We start from the raw sequence: 18,016 nt of genomic DNA, 5'->3' as shown, positions 1-18,016 counted from the left end.
GGTTCCAAACTTGCCTTTGCCTTGCTTTTGACTTGGGTGGTCACGTCACTGGCCCTGACCAGGTCTCACGGTCATGGGAGTGTGGAGGACTGGATTCAGTCTTTCTGAAGGAGCTCTTCATCGGTACTACGCTGCCTGTGTCCACGCTACTTCTCTTGGCGTAGGGAGGAAGTCAGGGTGCTGTGCTCTGTGGCCCCCAGATGAGGAATTACAGTTGCCCCCAACTGCCCATTGTCCAAGTTACTGTTGCAGTGTCACAAATCACTTCCACAAGTTAGTAGCTTGAAAAAACCATTTTATTTTGTTCATGTTTCTGTGGGTCAGGAATTTGGGATACTCCCATGGGCAGCCCCCCTGCTACTGCGGTCACTCGTCGGCCGCATCTGCAGCCATCTGCAAACTCAGCTGGGCTGGACATCACAGGTGATGCACGTACACAGCTGGCGGTTAGTGCTGGCTGTCAGCTGGAAGCTCGGCCCGGCCACCGGCCGGAGCACCAGCGGTCTCAGCGGCAGCTGGTCCCCTGCATAGAACCAGGGGGAAGCTTCACAGCATGTTCTGACCCAGCCTCAGAGTTGCAGTGTCGCTTCTCACTGCTGCCATATTGTTTGTGAGCCACTACGGTTAGCCCAGATTCAAGGGAAGAAAGCATCAATTCCACCTCTCCATCAGACAGTGTAAGAATTTACAGAAACACTTTAAAACCAGCATACCCACCAAAGTGGAGTTGACTTAAGTCTTACGATGATCAGACACCCAGAATTAGCGGTTGATGTTTTGGTGAAACGAGAACATCTCACCCCGCCCCCCGTGCACTTACTCTCCATACCCTGTCTCTGGCAATTGCAGCGGTAGCGTGGCAGGTGGAAGGAGACGGGTATGAAATGATGCGGGGTGGTAGGGACAGCCAATGAGCACTGTTCCACTCCCTCAAAAAGTCCACCTAAGCTCCTTTTCGTTTATGCACATAGCCCCCCAGTTGCACACATACAAGCATCATTATTTACTTAGTGCCTACTATGTGCCTGACACTGCTGGTTGTGTGTGCAAGTTCCCTGTGTTCAGAGGAGTTAGAGGGAGGTGAGCAAGAAGTGTGGCCAGGCAGGAGTAAGAGAGCATCGCAGGTGTCAGGGAGACGAGAGTCCGTTTCAGAATTTGGGCTCCCACTGGAATGGGAGTGGTGAGGGGTTTGTGTACAGGAATGGCATGATCTGCATTGCATTTTAATAGGTGTGCTGAGATCTGGCTGGTAGGGCAGGGGCAGGATTGGGGAGACAGGTTGGGGGCTGCTTGAGCAATCAGTGGACGGGGGACTGGACCACGGTTAACTGCAGCTGAGTGGTGAGAAGTGTTCGGGATCATTCGAAGGTACAGCAGACAGGCTTGTGCTGAGACGTGTGTCTCCAGGTTTGCCCATGTTTCCAGCAGACATTTACAACTTAGGATTCACTTGATTGGTTAACTGATGTGACTCCTGAAGCAAAAGATGTCTGATTCACATCCGACCACAAAATACAAGCAATATAAAAGTACATTCATAACTTGGAAATAAAGCCCCCAAACTACTTGAGCAAAGAATTGTTTTTACACAAGTAAATCCACAAATGAACAAATTTCGGTTTGACCATAAGCTTTTTCCTCTCCCTTTCTTCCTCTTTTTAGTACCGTGAGGCGTTAATTCAACCAGATGTCCCCACTTATTTACCGAACTTGCTCTCCAGTGAGTTCCTCCGGCTCCAGGAAACAGCTCCATGAAGTGCACATACATAATGTTTTGTACACTCGGCCTAAGGCGGCATTGTCAAAGGACGGGAAGAACATGCCTAGGTGTGCGCTCTGATCTGCTGAATAAATACATGAAACGCAGCAAAGACCTAGAGAATCAAGGAGCTGATGAGTCTTTTGAGGGCTGAGCAGGTCTTGTGTGGCAGACACTCAGGACAGAGACAGAGAGGCTGGTCCCGGGCAGAGCTGTGGGCGAGAACCAGAGCTGGTGAGCGGGCCCTCGCCATGTGCATGTCGAGTCCGTGACATGAGTGAAAGCGTGGGATGGGTCCGGAAGAGTGGTTTAAACATAGTTTTTCCTACCATCTACGCTTAGATGGTAAGTAGAAAATAGACAGGCGGAGGGCCAGAACGGCACAGGAAATGTAGAAGCTAAAGAACGTATGCCACATGGGCATGAGCTAGAGGGCGGGATGTGGGTGGGAGGGGGTGTGCAGGGGAGGGGGATGGAGGGGGGTAATGGGACAGCTGTAATAGCACAATCAATAAAATACTAAAAAGAAAAAAAACATAGTTTTTCCTTTCTGTGACTTAAGGTATCTTGAATTCAACAAACTGCGCCATCATGCAAACTCTGTCATCACAGGATTAACTAAAAGAATTCACGACGATGGAAATATCCAGTTGTTTGCCATTGTCTGGTCAAAACTTAACATTACATTTATTTAATAAGGCAATGAGACCTGTAATTCTGAAATATTAAAATCATATGACTGTTTTGTGACTGGATTAGTTTGGTGTGATTTTCACGGTAGAATCTACAGGCTATTGGCTACTCCTACGTGTTACAGGGAGAGATGTCAGTCCCTGTCAATGAAGTGTGTACAAGTTTAACAGCCATACTTTAGAAGAGTGATTCCTTAAGTTATTTCCAATTCACTAGCTTGGTTTTGGGATAACTCTATATTCTTTACTGTGCATTAATGTTAATATAGTTCAGACAAAAATACAATGCACTTTCTGAAAGAAATTCTGTAACAGTTCCAAAAGGACTTAAGAATAGTCGAGTATCATAAAATACAGATTAAGGACCACTGCTCTTTAGAACGTATGGGGAATGAATGATCGGAGGTATGTCATCACAGAAGCCACCTGTCAACACTGCCATTGATTTATGATCCCGGAAAAAAAAAGGGTGAATGGACTTCTAAGGCCCCACTTGTCCTTAAACTCTAAGTTGTGGGCAAATCTGCCATACTGCCATTGCTAATGGGTGTCAAGAAATTCCTATTGCTTTGTCTTTCTCCAGAATGTCAAATTCGGGATCTGCAATTTCTCTCAATATGAAAGAACCAGATGGGAACTAGAAAAGGAACAGGGGCTGTGAGGTCAGGCAGAGCAGGGCCTGACTCTTCAGTCCTCCGCTTGGCTTTGACCTGGGAAATGCTCTCTCGGGCTCCACTTCTGTACTACAGATGATGAGACTGCAGCCACGGAGGTGACCCCAGAATGCACGGCTCCACTTTCATAGGAAATCACACAGTGTGAATAAACTTGCTAAGGGATGGTTTGTGTGCGTAGTGAAATGACTCACAGAGAGATCAACATACAGTCAAGGAGACTCAGGGACTGAGAGTGACAGATAGGAAAGAAAGCGGAAACTCAAGGACCTGGGCATGTCTTTACAAATGGATCATCATCTAGGTGGACCCTAAGGAAGGAAAGCCAGAACCAAGAACTCACTGGGGTGTTTCCACTTTCCGATGACGTGAGGCCAGCTGACTCTCCAGCAGCCTTGGCGATGAGCCCCGGAGGTTGTCCCGACGGCACTGAGATCACCCAGCCTTTCTTCCTCTGCGTCCTGGTCCTCTCAACAGCCTTCGAAGGGCGACTTGGGCTCTCTCTAGACCGTCCTACAGACACTGGGGTCTGCCTGGCAGATAAACTTCCCGTTGTAAATTAATAAACTGGAATTCCACATATTATGACTCTAAGATATGCCTTTCTATCACCTAGTCAAAGGAACAAATTCCATTGTTGGTGAGGACATGAAGGTATTAGCAATAAAAATAAAAGGCCTGCAATATGCATGTTCTTGACCTAGCAATCCCCACTTCTAAGAAAATAATTGGAAAAGCAAGCAGGGATGAACATGAAAGTATGCTGAATTTAGTATGGTTAAATACCTAGTGCTTTATATTAAAATTATAAATATTCTAAAAATGTGTAATCTAATTTTGACATGGGACTTCTGATACTCACGGTGGTTCAGCCACATAATGGAACAATGCAGCACCGCTGTCCAGGCCAGATTACGCTGCAGGTAAAACACACACCCATCCGCCCACCTCCGCAGACAGACACAGCAAAGATTTATCTTCCCCTTACGCAAAGTCCACTGGAGACCCAGGGAAGCTGGATTCCGCGGGATGGCTCGGGGTCCTACTTCTCTACCAACATGCGCTTCTGGGACTGCCCAGGCTGGGTCTCTCACCTACAGTTAAATGCTTCTGCCCGCACTTCATTGGCTAAAGCAAGTCACACGGCCTGAGCTGACCTCAAAGAGCTGGAGACAAGCAATCCCTGTGAGTGAGTGCTAGCCAGGCAGGGAGCTCACGTCCACTGTGACCCGTGGAGAACCACAAGTGCTCACACGGAGCCCCACTCCGCGGCAAGGCAAACCACCGTGATGTTCGGCTAGCAGGAAAAAGCACGGCCCACTGAAAACATACCCTAGGAGCATGCGTTACGTAGGTACACACACATTTAAAAAGACACCAGAAAGGTATGCAGCCTAAGTTTAGCAGTGTTTTCTCTGAGTAGCAGGGCTAAAGGTTTTAAAAAATCTTTTTTATATATTTTTTGGTATTTTTTTTTTACTTTCCTTCTCTATTTATTATAATAAACTCATTATTTTGAGGATGAGAGAAAACAAAGCTCTATCTCTTTAAAGGTGTAGTCAACTGCCATTCTGGTGGGCAAATCCACCTCTTGCCAGGTGAGCCCAGGAATCCCTTGTCCGCTGTCAGAACCACCTGTGTTCCCGACACAGCAGCCGTGAGGGGGGGACTGGGGCGCGGACCCCTATGTCTCTCCAGGGCCCAGTGCACTCTGAGGACCGGGATCTCCCGAGCCACCTGACTCCAGGGCTTCACAGACTGTAAAAGAGACCGTCATTCCCACTTCCCTTACATAAAACACGCACCACACACTAGCACACGAAGGCAGGCGGCGTGAAGAAGGCGTTGCTTTCAAGTCAGACAGCCAGACTGAGAGACAGACAGGATCTTCTTGGTTGCCTCCTACGTAAATGGGGACAATGATGACGGGCAGAAGTGGTGCCAGGCCTGGATGACACACATTTGGTGGGGCGCCCGGCACACCAGGCGTGCCGAGCACAGGGCGGCTACAACTATACACACAGAAGCTGCTCTTGCTGCCCTGTGTCTGGACCATACATGACAAAAGCGAAATCAAACAACAGAGTAACAAGCAAGGAGTATTTTATTGTACGTATTTTCTGAAAAAAGAAAACCCACAAAAACAGAACCCACAAAGAGGAGCAAAGACAAAATTTTCTAGCTCTCTGGGATCCGCCGGGCACTATGTCTTTATGGAAACATTGCTTGTACCGGGAAAAAACGTGCTAGTCAACATTGCTCGGCTCCCCCGGTCAAAGGAAGGCGATAGAGAAAAACAGTGTAAGCTGGACTCTGATGCAGATCCGTCGCACACTTCAACCGCAGCTTACTCCTAGAGTTACAGTGTCATAAACCGCAGCACACGGAGTAGACACTCAGCAATCCGCTCACAATGAATAAACACAGCATGTGTCCCTTCTTTGTTCAACCTCACATTTGTAATGAGCAGATGATTTACCATGAATAGTAACTGGTTTCTTACACTTCAAGAGACATCAGATCCAGTAACGGAAGGAGAAAGTAATTGAAAGAAAACTGATTTTTAGAGAACAGCTCCTTGGGTGTGAGCCACTGTGGTACTGATTACAAACTTCGGCCAGTGCCAACAGTTTAAAAACGTGGACACTGACGAACTGGATTCTCTACGAGGAGCCGCCCAGAGCACCACATCTTGTTCACGGCCCCTGGGCGGCGGCACGGCTCGGATGCGGCAAACAGGGACTTCCAACGAAATAAATGATGGCCCCCCCTTCATGTTACAGGGGTATCTCTATCACTTGTGCTATTATTAAATGGCCAATTAAAAACACGTTTAAAATAAAGAATTGGCATTTTCTTATCCCACACCTACGAGAGCTAAACATAAGGATTTTCTCTAACATTCTGTACTTCTGAATCCGTTCGGACAGAGGACCATGAAGAACCAGTAAACGTGACGTGAAGAACTAGTTTAAACGACCTGTTCAAGAGTCATGCGAAGTAAGGCAATAACTGTCAGCGCAGCTGTGCTGTCCTTATGTGCTCAGTCAGTAAAATTGAGAAAATAATTTTTCTGCCCACCTGTATAAAAAATAGTACCCCCTTTGCTACCTAGTGTGTGTCAGAGACAAGACCAGGGTGCCACGTGTGTTTCCAGACAGAAACGCAGCAGGCCCGGGTGGAGAGAGAAAAGTGTCTAGAAACGTCTCTTTCCTTTCTGGATGCCTCGCTCCACTCCCTCCGGGCACACGCGCTCCTCTGATTTCTGTTAGCCTAGCCCCTAGAGGCACCGCCACAAACTTGCGGTCTCTATGGGACACTGGGGCTCCGCATTAAAAATTGCTGAAATAAAAAGAAGTTTGAAAGCTATGGCATCTTCTCAGCAGCTGTGATGCTCTGCTGCTCAGCCTACCACAGACGTTAAAAAAAAAAAAATCACATTTTACAGAACAGAGGAAAACAAAACTGCAGTTCAGCACTTTTCATTGTGGCAAGGAATTGACCACGTTCGGTTTACCGTTGAGGACTTCGTAAGATCCCCAGGATAGCACCTTTGGGTGGGCTGAGCCAGAACTGAACGCACGTCAGCATTCAACACTGCCATTTAAAAGTGACCGTCACTCAATTTTCCTTCCAGATCGTGCTAGGGATGTACATTGTGCAGAAAGCCTAGGAAAAGTTTTTAAAGGAAACAGCATTTTTCAGGTGAGATAGTACAAAAATTACAAGGAGCAACAAAATGCTTCAGTCCTACTTCTGAAAGCAAGCCAGTGTCAAAGCAGATCATTTTAAAACAGGACGCGCCTTACCTCTCCCCCCCTTAGTATGTGAGTCCCTCAGCGTTAAGACATTTCAGTGTGACTGCCTGTCCAGTGTGACAGCCCTTCGCAGCTGCTGTTAGAAAACAGACTGAGTTCCTTAGCTGTATCGTGTATAGTGACGTTGGTCTTGATATGACCCCAACGTAGTAAAGCAGTAGTGAGTTTTTAACAACATCCATTAGGAAGACTAACAAAAATACTGTTGCTATCTTCAAATTTATCCTTAAAAAAAGTAGGTCTCTCTCCATTCACTTCCACAGTCCTAAAGTAATAGAAACATGTGCTATTCTTAAAAACAATCAAACAATAAATATTTGAATATTAAAAGTAGGCGCCCCCTCCCCCCACCGCTTCTCCATCCTGGTACCAAGCGACCAAACCCTTTCGAACACCATTTGATACAACAGATTTTGCAAATTGTTATGAAAGCAGTTTACAAGTTGGGAATTACTGTGCAGGAGCTGGTTAACGCTATTGCTCTGGGTTACCAAAATAACATTAGTTACAAATACAAGTCAACACGGGTTAAAGCGCTTTGGAGTTCTGATCTGAGGCGCGTGTTAAATTGCCACAATGCCACGGGGGCTCACCTTGGAACTAGAAACAGAACATGAGGGCCGGGCTGCTCCGTGGCACGGAAGGATCATTTCCCACCACACGCATGCTGGCAGCTGGGTTGTCCGGCCGTCGTCACTAACGGCAACGACAGAAAGTCAGGCGGCTTCTGTGACTCTCATGGCAGTGGCACCATAGAAATGTTTTGTCCCCAGAGCACACGTGTGGCAGGGGGGCGGGGCAGGGAGAATGTGGACTGCTTTGTTAAAATGGAAGTTTCACAAGTCACTCACAGCAACTGTGAGGTTCTCCCACGGCATACTGCCGGGCAGGAGCAACGGGAAGCGAGCCAGCCAGGTGCTCGGTGCGGATAATGGCCCTGAAGACAACAGGCGTCTTTAACATGTCTGCCCATCGCTAAGTGTAAAGTGTGCTCACACCCTCCAGCACGGGAGGAGGCCCCTGTGGGCTCTGGAGTTCCCGCTGCGCCCCCGCAAGGGACAGAGACAGCCTCCGTTCCCCAGTCTGGCTGCACCAGCAGCCCCGGGCTCCCAGCAGGTCACAGGGGCAGGTGTGTGTGTGTCCTCACAACTGCTTGCAGAGCGTTCTAGGCAGCAGCTCTTGAGTTCACTATTTTTTGCTCTAAAATTCTCATTTGCTAGACTGATCTTTTAGTCCCCATTTGCTCGGTGTTCAGGAGGAAGTCTCGCGGAAGGAGCTCCACTTGTCCGGGAACCACTGAGGACGATCCTCCACCTATCAGACCCCGCAGGTGGTTTCTGCAGGTTCCCCGAAACACACCTTTACAACTGTTTTCTTTTGGAAAGTGTTGATCTATGTTTAAGTGGCCACTGCCTGTTCACGTGATGGTGACTGTGGCGCCACAGGGAAGGGTGGCGTCTGGAGGCTGCCGCCGGGAGGTGTGGACCAGGCCGCCGCAGGTCAGTGCGAGGCAAAGCCGGTGGCCAGGCTGCAGCCCACCACGGGCGTCATGTCCCATATCTGCAAGAAAGAAGACGTGGAGGCCGCACTGGTCACCTGGGTCCCCGGGGCAGCCAACGCCGACACTGGCGGCCAGAGGAACTCATTCTCGTGTTCGCCTCTTTCCCTGCAAAGCTGCCTCAGGATCACAGCAGTAAAACACTAAACGTGCAGCAAGCTCCTAAGTGTCTCCAGACACCTGAAAACTACATCGTAATGATGTCTCCACTGGGAAAAAGCCCATTTTTAAAAATTATGAAATAATATATGTCATGGTCTCCCAGCTCAAGAGTGGTACTAATTATAAAAGAGTTACTTTCAGTTTCTGTGTTAGTAGTCCAGGGAATTGATGAAAAAAAGGTGTGTGGTTACTTCTTACAACTAGCAGCCTTCTGTCCCCAGTGGAAGGAACTTGAGCACGGGAAGGAATGACTGCAGTGAGGGCTCCGCTACGGGGTCAGGTGGGCAGGGGGCAGCCCCGGGCTGGCTCAGCCAGGCAGCGAGGGGGAAGGGGGGGCGCGTGCCAGGCCAAGGGAAATGCCTCAGGATGAGCCAAGGCCGAGAGCATGGAAACTCACAGGCATGCCGTTTGTTACCTTGGGCTTTCAACTGGCTGCAGGTTGCTTATAAAAAGGGAAGGCAAGCTTGCCGATCGGAAGGTGAGACCGGCGCATAGAAATGGCGCATAGAAATGTCCCGCGCCCGCCCGCAGCACGACGAGGGAGCAGTGTGCACCGAGCTGCTGACTGGGACAGCGGAGCAGGTTACCTTCACGATGCGGTCGGTCCCACAGGTCACCATCAGCCCCCTGGCAACGTCCACGGACATGTGGGAAATGTTGTGTTTTCCTTCATGGAAGGTTGCGAGAGAAGTCCGACTGGCAAAGAGAAAAGAGAACATTGAGGATGCACCTGGGGCGAAGGGACACGCTTTCCTGGCCACGCAAAGGAACTACAGTCGCCCCTGAGCACCACGTGTGACTGCGTGGGTCCACTAACACGCAGGTTTTTTTTTCAGTGAGCACACATAGTACTATAAATGTTTTTATGATTCCTCAGGGAATTATAGTTTTCTCCATAGCATTTTCTTTTCTCTAGCTTTATTGAAAGAACACAGTATGGGATACACATAATGTACAAGATGCGTGTTAAACAACTGCTTATGTTATTAGTAAGGCTTTCCGTCAACAGGAGTTGGGGTTTTGGAGAGTCAAAAATTAATCGTGGATTTTCAATTGCCAGGGCTTCCACACCCCAAACCCCTGTGTTATTCAAGGGTCAACTGTACCTGTAATAATTGTCTTAAAATTTGCTCCCCAAAATGTGGTTACACTGAAAACTAACTTTGTAATTCAAGGATAAAAAAAAGCATGGTAAGTTGTAAGACTCTTTCATGAAGGATTTATAAAACACCCCCAATGACTGTTTTTGTTCTGTTTTGAGTGGAAAGGTCATATGTCCCGAGACACAAAAGCGAGAACCTGTAATGCAGAAGAGGAACTGCCCCGGAGAGACCATGCCGCGCGGGCACACACTCACAAGAAGGCAGGAGGCTTCCCCCAGACCCCTCTGGCGTCCGTCCAGGGAGCAGCACTCTGCTCTGAAGCCCGCAGGCCCAGCCTCCACGCCAAGCTCACCGACCAGCGCCGACAGTGCCCACCAGCTTTCCAACCCGGGCCTCTGCCAACGTTTGCCCGTCTACTGCTCTCCAAGATGGTTCAAGGGTAAGGGAGAGAAAATGATGGTTCTGCCCTAGTGGGTCTGCCTGAGGCAGGACAGAATGGGGAACAGACAGAGATGTCTTAACACGAATAGTTAGTTAAGAACAGAGTGCTGGGTCGGATCTTTGTGGGAGGAAAAACAACTGGTCCCCAGTAATTAAATCTCCATGTATGTGTGAGCAAAGATGAGAGATGCTTTTGGAGAGAACCAGCTCAGCCACTGCACCCGTGTGCACGTGGCCTTGACCCCGTACAGCACCCTGAATGGCCTGGGGGCTCAAGAATGTCCACTGGACAGCTGAGCCGGTCCCAGCAATGTCACCCCTTGCAGCGTCTGGGAGAACTCTGTCTTAACCCTCCCCGGAGAAATCATTTGGCACTGGGAAGAAACACACACGGAGACAGAAGGGGATCCACGTGTCCTCCCACTGCAGATGCACAGTCAGGCCGAGACAGGCCAGCACTCACTCCTCGTCCTTGATGGAGTCGTAACAGGAGTCACACATCCGGACCTGGAACTCGAAGCCCATGACGGGGTAGCTGGAGCGCTTGCTGCTGCACTTCCCGCAGACAGCCTGCCCGCACTTCCTGCAGTGATGCTTCAGGTCAAGGGACCGGAAGGAGGAAAAGGAAGGAGGAAAAGGGAGGCGTTAACTTTGGCTTTGATGCCTGTGGTTTCCCTTCAGAGTAGGGGAGTGGATGGGGTGGGGTGACTTGCCTTGAACTATAATTAATACCAATTCCCTGTAGCAATTAACAGGCAAAAGGTAGACAATTTCAGTATCTAACAAGGATTTCCAGACCACCTGACTATATTGGTCAAATACTGCTTCTTGTTCATTCATATTATGTGTTCATATCAACAACCATTATTAAAATCAAGTTCAAGTTCACTTAGAAGCCCAAATGACTAGAGATTTCAGGAAGGAAAAAAAAATCTATTCTGGGTCAAAAGAAAGTTACAAAAAAGGTTTTAAATGTAACATACCCTCATTAAGAAACCAACATCCATAATTAGATGTTTTACTATTTCTTTTAGTCTTTCACATTGTGACTCTGGAAATAAGCTTCAAGAATGTTCCAAAATGGCCCAGTTACTACTGATTGGGACATACAGGCCACTAAGAGGCCTGTGCATTTCCTCTCTTAGTTGTTAACATGTAACACTAAAGTTAATTTCCTTTACGAGTAGGGACTTCTTCGCCCATCAGTCACGATGCACTAGTTACCACCACACATGCACTGTGAGAACTAGGCTAAGGAAACAATTCAGGTGCTATTTTCAGAGGATTAGAAAGTTTTTAAGTGCTGAAAGAATTCCTGCATTGCCTGACAGTCTCATACAAGACCTTGCTGGAGAAGAGATTTGTAAGTAGAATCAAAGAAAGTCTATTACCACACACACACTCTAGGCCAATCCTTCATAGAGGTGCAACCAGTAATAAAATACAATCAGCCTTCTTTCTCTATTTACTTGCACAAATTCATATGAAACCTGAGTGAGTGGCTACCTTCATGTCTTCTGTAGAATATGTGTATATATATATTTTGTAGAACTTTAGTATTAGTGATAAGAGCATCATTGAAATGTGCAGGCTATTTGGGACATGATTCTTTAATTTATAAAATAAAACATAGTACTTGCAGCATGCTTAATAAAAGTATGCCAGGCAGATTGATGTGGAACAATTCAGGACTGATCTAAAATTACTAGTGTCACCGTATCTGCTTGTGGAGGCATGAGCTCGCATACCCTAACTCATTTGAACTCAGTGCTTAGTGAGTACGAAAGAGCGACTTGAACAGCGGTCCTGAAGGGAAAGACCTGTATCTGCTCTCAAGCGGGCTCTCGGGCTTTCTGTGCCCCCCGGCTCCTCCGGTGCGGGATGGGCGGCAGTGGGACAGCTAGGGGACAGTCGCGCCGGCCCCAGGGAGGGTCTCACACACTACTGCCAGACAATGATGGTGACATCCGAAAGCACGAACCAGCAGCATGTACAGGGACAGAGTGATTCCGGACACGACGGCAGGCCGACCCGACCGCACAGCCGACAGAGGACGGGACCCACCCGCCGGCTACGCACCTGTCTCAGCCCCAGGGTCTTCGTGTCCCACATCTGCTTTATGTTCCAGAAGAAGGGCTGCTCGCACTTCTGGCAGGAGTCGCTCTCTAGCCACTGGGGGGCCTGGGGAGGGGGAGACGGGGCCGAGGTCAGGGCGGCCGCGCACCTGCCGTGGCTGTTCGGGAACCCACGCGGCCGTGCTGGCTGTGCTGAGGGTGGCGTTTTAAAAATCCTCGATATGTTACAGCTATTGCCATACTCGACATTATGTTTGTGTTTGGAGTCATCTTTATAATTTTAGTAATGTCTGCAGGATTGGTCAATTTTCAATCTAAAGGTAAGAGGAAATCATTCAATCTTCACTGTGAACTCTTGGAGCTGTCTTTGTAATATAATTCTTTTTTACGGCCAACTTATTTGAAATCTTCAACCACTTGAGCAAAAAACCATTTTTTTTTTTTTTTTGCAGAATCTGGCAAACTACCACTTGGGGCAGCTTGTGGTTCCCAAGGTGACAAACAGGAGGCTCCTCTGGGTGGGGCCACACCTGCCAGGTTTCCCGCCCTCCCCCCCCTTCTGGGCTCTCCCCAGTGGCTCCCCCACCCTGTGCCCCATCCCACGGGCCTGCAGACCCCACCCAGCAGTGAACTCTCTACGGTAATTCTCTATGAACGATTCTCCCTCCCCTCCCCACCCCTCCCCACCTATGAGTTACTAGTTGGTCTGGTTCATCTTTATATACGTACAGCTTGTCACGGAGCAGATTCTCAGTGAGTTTTTGTTGAAACAGGGCAACTTAAGTCTCAACATTACTGTCTTGAAAACTTAGAAACTATTTCTCTAAACCAAATGTGACACACGGCCCTCAGCCACAAGATCAATCTGCAAAAAGCCCATTTACTGTCAGTTACCATTACGTGCTGATTATACGGTGTGCCGGAAATAAAAAGAGAAAAAACGAACTTCTATAAATTAAACCAAATAGAGATCATTAAGTAAGAAACCACCTTGAACTTGGAGAGTTAACAGTCGAGAGAAATACATGTGATCGGAGGGGACCGCAGCGGGGGGACCGCAGACGCGGAATCACACCGGCCCGCCGAACACCACGCGGCGGGGACGGCGAGCCCCACGGAGGCTGGCAGGCCGACTCTGCAGAGGACCAGGGCGCCTAGTTCTGTGTTTCCCGCTGGGCTGAAAGTGCTGGCTCTCCCACTTCTCATCTTAGACGCGGCACTGGAACTGCTCCCACCTGTGCCAGCCGCTCCAAAGGCCATCCTCCGTTCGGGGAGCGGTGCCCTCACGCACAGAGTGAAGGGGTGAGCTAGGAGAGAGTTCTCTAAGTAACGGTGGCAGTGTGGGGGGTCCGAGGGCGGGCAGGAGGGGCGAGGAAGACTCCTGTCCTCGGGCAGGGGCGCTGCTTGTTGCTGTGACCCACGGGAGAGGGAAGGTGGTCTGGGTTTGGGAACGCCACCTGTGAGCGATGTCCCCCAGGGGCAGACGACACGGCAGGTGCTGCTGCCGCCAGCGTGGGGACGTCCAGTCGCAGGGGAAGGAAAGCAGGTACCGGTGACCAGTTTTGAGTTGGGGACACACACCAGTTGTGACTCCCACGTACCAAACAAACGTCACGTGGAACCAAACAGAGTGTAAGATGAGTTCCAGAGAGCACCCTTCGGGTACGGGGACACAGCTCTGGTGGCTGTGAGGATTAACCGAGTTACCTTCCGTGAGGTGTTCACACAGTGCCTGGCATAAAGCAAGCACCGTGCAAGTCCCGGCAGTGTGCCAAGTGTTTTATATGCCTTACTTCACTTAATTCCTGCCACAAGCCTAAGAGATACAGAGCAACAGTTTACAGGCCCAGGGGTTGAAGCAACTGTCCGTGGTCAGTGAGTGGGTGGAGATCCCGGGAGCCCCAGGGTCCCAGCCGAGTCCCTGCCCTTGTCCAGGACACTACGCACACACTGTCTATGGGTCCCCCCAGTTCCCACGTGGGGGGGTCTCTACGCTTGGCTCTGGGATAGGACAACCGACAGACCTGAGTCCCTGCCCTCGGGGAGTGCAACTCTGTTAAAGGGTTTAGGCAACACCTTCACTGTGCTGAGCTGGAGGGCAGAGGGGCACGTGGGAAGCAAAATGTGCTTAAAATAATTTGAGAGAAACTAAAAGCCAAAGTCGGAAAGAAACAGGCTTTTGGCACATGTGTAGTGTAAGAAATACTCGTAACTTTGTTTCTTTTAACAGGATTAAGAGCCTGCCGTAAGCCGTCAGGAGCCATCCTGTCACATGCTTCTTCTCCAAAGAGAAAACTTCTCTAAAGTGTTCTGTGCTGAGGACAGAGTGTCCACCAAGCATCCCGGCCGTTCCCCTCCCTTTTCCGCCTCTGGTTCCATCTGCCCAATCTGGACAGAGAGGCTGCAACGAGCACGACGCCACAGCACCGCTGCTGGCCTGCGCTGCACCAGGGCATGAACTGTCACGCACTCTGCGACCCGCTAGTTTAAAACGCAGTTCTCTTTCCCAGAGGATTCCTTCTCGTTATTGCGACCTGCTCATTTGCGTCTCACGCCTACTTCCAAAGAGGAGCCCCTCTGACTAGGGCCTGGCAGGCAGGCAGATCTGCTCCTGGCCTGTGAGTGTGGTTGCTGGCAGCCACCGTGGGCCGGGCGGGCTGCGGCCGGCCTTCCAGGTGACTCGGAAACCCAGGCGGGCATCGTGGGGCCAGAGAACCCGGGGCTAATCCGCCGTGTCCCTGCCTAATTGTACAAAACTCTGACTCAGGGTCAGAGTCGTACACAGCACCGGCTGCTTAGTTTTGCACTAATACTTATTCAGCTAGTTAAAAAAAAATTACCAAAAATGATGTGCCTTTTTGGCATAAATTCCTTTCCCACCAACACTGCCAACCACTGAGACAGATAAGCTTGTGGGAAAAACATGATTTGGGATGATGTCTTGTAAAGAGACTAAAAAAAGAGAAAACTGCCCATACAGGAAGCACCCTGAATAATGGGAGTGTCCCTTCTTTCCCTAGATGTACAAATAACTCCTAACTACTTTTTCTAAGAGAACTGAACCAAGGATAAGGATAGTGGGTTGAAATCCAAGTTGTTAAGACCTTGGAAGAGCCACGAGTAGCCACTGGACCCCATGGTCTCCTCCCTGAAGACCCAGGGAGCACATCCTCCCAGTTCTCCACGCTCAGAGTAGGGCTGCCACATGACAGGACAGTAGACCAGCTGTCCTTGATGTCTACGGCTAGCAGCTGATGAATATGTAACACAGTTCAATAAATCTTTGCAGAGAAAGTCTGACACGTTCTGTAACATTAACCAATGTTACACGTGTTTCATACCAAGTTACTCTAAGCCCTACCCAAAGATTTTTAGAAAATTCAAGAAAGGAATTAAGCAGTGAACATGTGATCAAGATTTCCTCTACCTGACTTACAAGGTCACTAAAAACAAACAAACAAACAACAACAACAAAAAACTAGCAACTGGTACTTATCCATATCATGGGCGGTGTTACTATTTATAGGACAGTGTATTTCTATCACAAGATTACAAGCTGCTTGCAGGCAAGAACCTTTGTATATAGAATACGGTAACCATAAAGTCTGGAACTAAGCAACATCAGTATTTTTTTAATGGCTTGTCCCTCTTTGATGGCATCGTTTGTGGTGAGCTAAAGATGCACATGTATTCAGTGAGGATCAGACTCACAGGTAATCACGGGCCACTCAGAGCAGACCCACGCCCAGGATGCTGGAAACCCCGCGTCCATCCCCGGCGTGCACTGCATGGTGTCCAGCACACTGATCCACAGGCTGCGTATGGGTCAGGGTGACACCCTGACCGACCCGTGTGTCACCAGTCAGCACAGCGTGCACTGCGAGGCACTGTCAATCAACCACACGTGGGGTACATCCACTGGGTTTGTAGCCCACCCCGTAGGCAGGTGCTCAATAAATGTTTCTGTAGTCAATCCCTAAGTCCTTAACGTTCCTCTACGCTCACATCTTGTCTGGAGCCAACTCTTGCTATGTATGCCACAGGCTGTCCCTGTCGTTTGGAAAAGACAGATGCTCCCCACGCTAGCAGAGACAAGAATGGAAATCCTGCCTGGAAATCATCTGACAACATCTATAAAAAGCCTTAAGATTGCACATACATATCCTTGGCCCAAAAGGTCTGTTTTCAGAAATACGTTTGCAGTAAATATCTGAACAATGACAAGGTCAAGAATGTTCACTGCAGCATTATTTAAAATAAAAAAGACAGATGGGTTAGACAGCTGGAGTGTCTGCTAAAGAACCGAAGGGGCCTTAGAAGTCACCTCATTCGACTAGTTCACTTTGTGGAAGGGGGACCAGAGACTCGGGGAAGTTACCGCACCCATCTAAACAAGGCCCCACGACTCGTCAGAGGCCCAAACAAGGCAGAACTCAGGTCTCCTGAGAAGAACACTGTGTCGACATGGGCTCCGTGGAACAGCACTCAGCGGAAAATAAAAGCAGAGAATGGAGACATATTTTTCCAGAAAAACGCCAGGCGCCAGCTGTGTCCCTGCTGCAGCCCCCTCAGAGTTTCCTGACGGGTCTGCTGCTCGAGCGCCAGGTGCAGCCGCCCCTTGGACGTGCTGGAGGCTGTGCCAGTGTCCCCTCGCTGTGCTTCTCGAAGCTGAAAGCCAGCCAGAACGCCCAGCCTGTGTGCATTGCCTGCTACCGTGCAAACTCCCATGAGCAGAGGATGCAACGCAAAGTGACATGCAGCACCGTCTGCACCTGGGCGGGCATTTCCGGCTCCTGGGCGAGGAGCCAGGAAGCCAGGATCTTGGGGGTGTCCCCTCGTCAGCCCGGCCTGCTCCTCCTCCTCTTACCTCCTCTCTGCTGACGTCCATGTTCCACACGGCGATCCCACCGTCCGAGGAGCAGGAGACGAGCTGCCTCGTGAGCTGCAGGTAGCACAGCGACTGCACCCGGTCACTGGGGACAACACAGACCCGCACCCGCGTCAGTGTGGGGGCATGGCAACCCTTCACTCCGTCAACCCTGTGGGCTGCTCTCTCCCCCGGCCAGAATCGGCCCCTGGCATGTTATCACTGGCGCTCTGGTGTGGTACCATGGATTCGAGTGCGAACTGCCTGGCATTCTGTAACTCACTAGAGAGAATAACAGGGTCTATGAAACAAGCACTGCTTCCAAGTCGGTGGTCAAGAACCGCAGGTCAGAGATGGGAGGATGCCAAGTGTCGCAGACCAAGCACCATCTCCTTGTCCGGAGCCCAAGATTTACGTGCCCGTTCAGAACCAGAGCAAAGGAGGCGCGCCTCCCTTACTGGAACACGACCACAGAACAGGTGATCACACACGCTCACACACATGCTCACACACACACACACACACGTGCACTCTGGGTGCCCTGGGAAGCAATCCACTGCCTGTGGGCCTGTGTGGAGAATCTTTCCTTGGCTACTTTTTGGCTTGATTCTGATTGTGGTCAACAGCAACAGCCTAACCACCAAGGAGGGAAGGTTCCCTTTTCCTTTCAGTATGACTCGGCAAGAGCCCCGAGTATCACGACGTCACAGCTCAGGCAGCACGACTGTGTCAAACCGGACCTTCCTTCTTCAGGAAACTCATTTTAGAATGGAAGAAAACAAGCTGGGCACCCAGCCTGAGAAGGACGTAGCACCCCATCACACACAATCTTCCGGCCCAAGTTCCCCCCGAGGCCCCTCACCTGGA

At 49.7% G+C, this 18,016-nt stretch overlaps 1 protein-coding gene across 1 annotated transcript in view; it reads right to left on the bottom strand.

Moving 5' to 3' along the window:
- Positions 1–5,211: 5,211 nt before the first annotated feature.
- The window catches only part of WDFY1 (WD repeat and FYVE domain containing 1), a 41,451-nt gene continuing 28,646 nt past the window's right edge, over positions 5,212–18,016 (bottom strand). The window contains exons 8-12 of the mRNA XM_045852961.1: positions 17,150–17,255; positions 12,287–12,388; positions 10,671–10,801; positions 9,251–9,359; positions 5,212–8,503 (exon numbers count right to left, since the gene is read on the bottom strand). Coding sequence (XP_045708917.1) covers positions 8,444–8,503; positions 9,251–9,359; positions 10,671–10,801; positions 12,287–12,388; positions 17,150–17,255 — 508 coding nt within the window. The 3' untranslated portion in view covers positions 5,212–8,443. The remainder of the gene's footprint in view (positions 8,504–9,250; positions 9,360–10,670; positions 10,802–12,286; positions 12,389–17,149; positions 17,256–18,016) is intronic.

The sequence above is a fragment of the Phyllostomus hastatus genome, unplaced genomic scaffold (assembly GCF_019186645.2).
Source record: "Phyllostomus hastatus isolate PE091 unplaced genomic scaffold, TTU_PhHast_1.1 phas_contig_137, whole genome shotgun sequence".
NCBI classification, from domain to species: domain Eukaryota; kingdom Metazoa; phylum Chordata; class Mammalia; order Chiroptera; family Phyllostomidae; genus Phyllostomus; species Phyllostomus hastatus.
The sequence above is the reverse complement of the archived record's forward strand: the minus strand, read 5'-3'. Positions and strand labels throughout refer to the sequence as shown.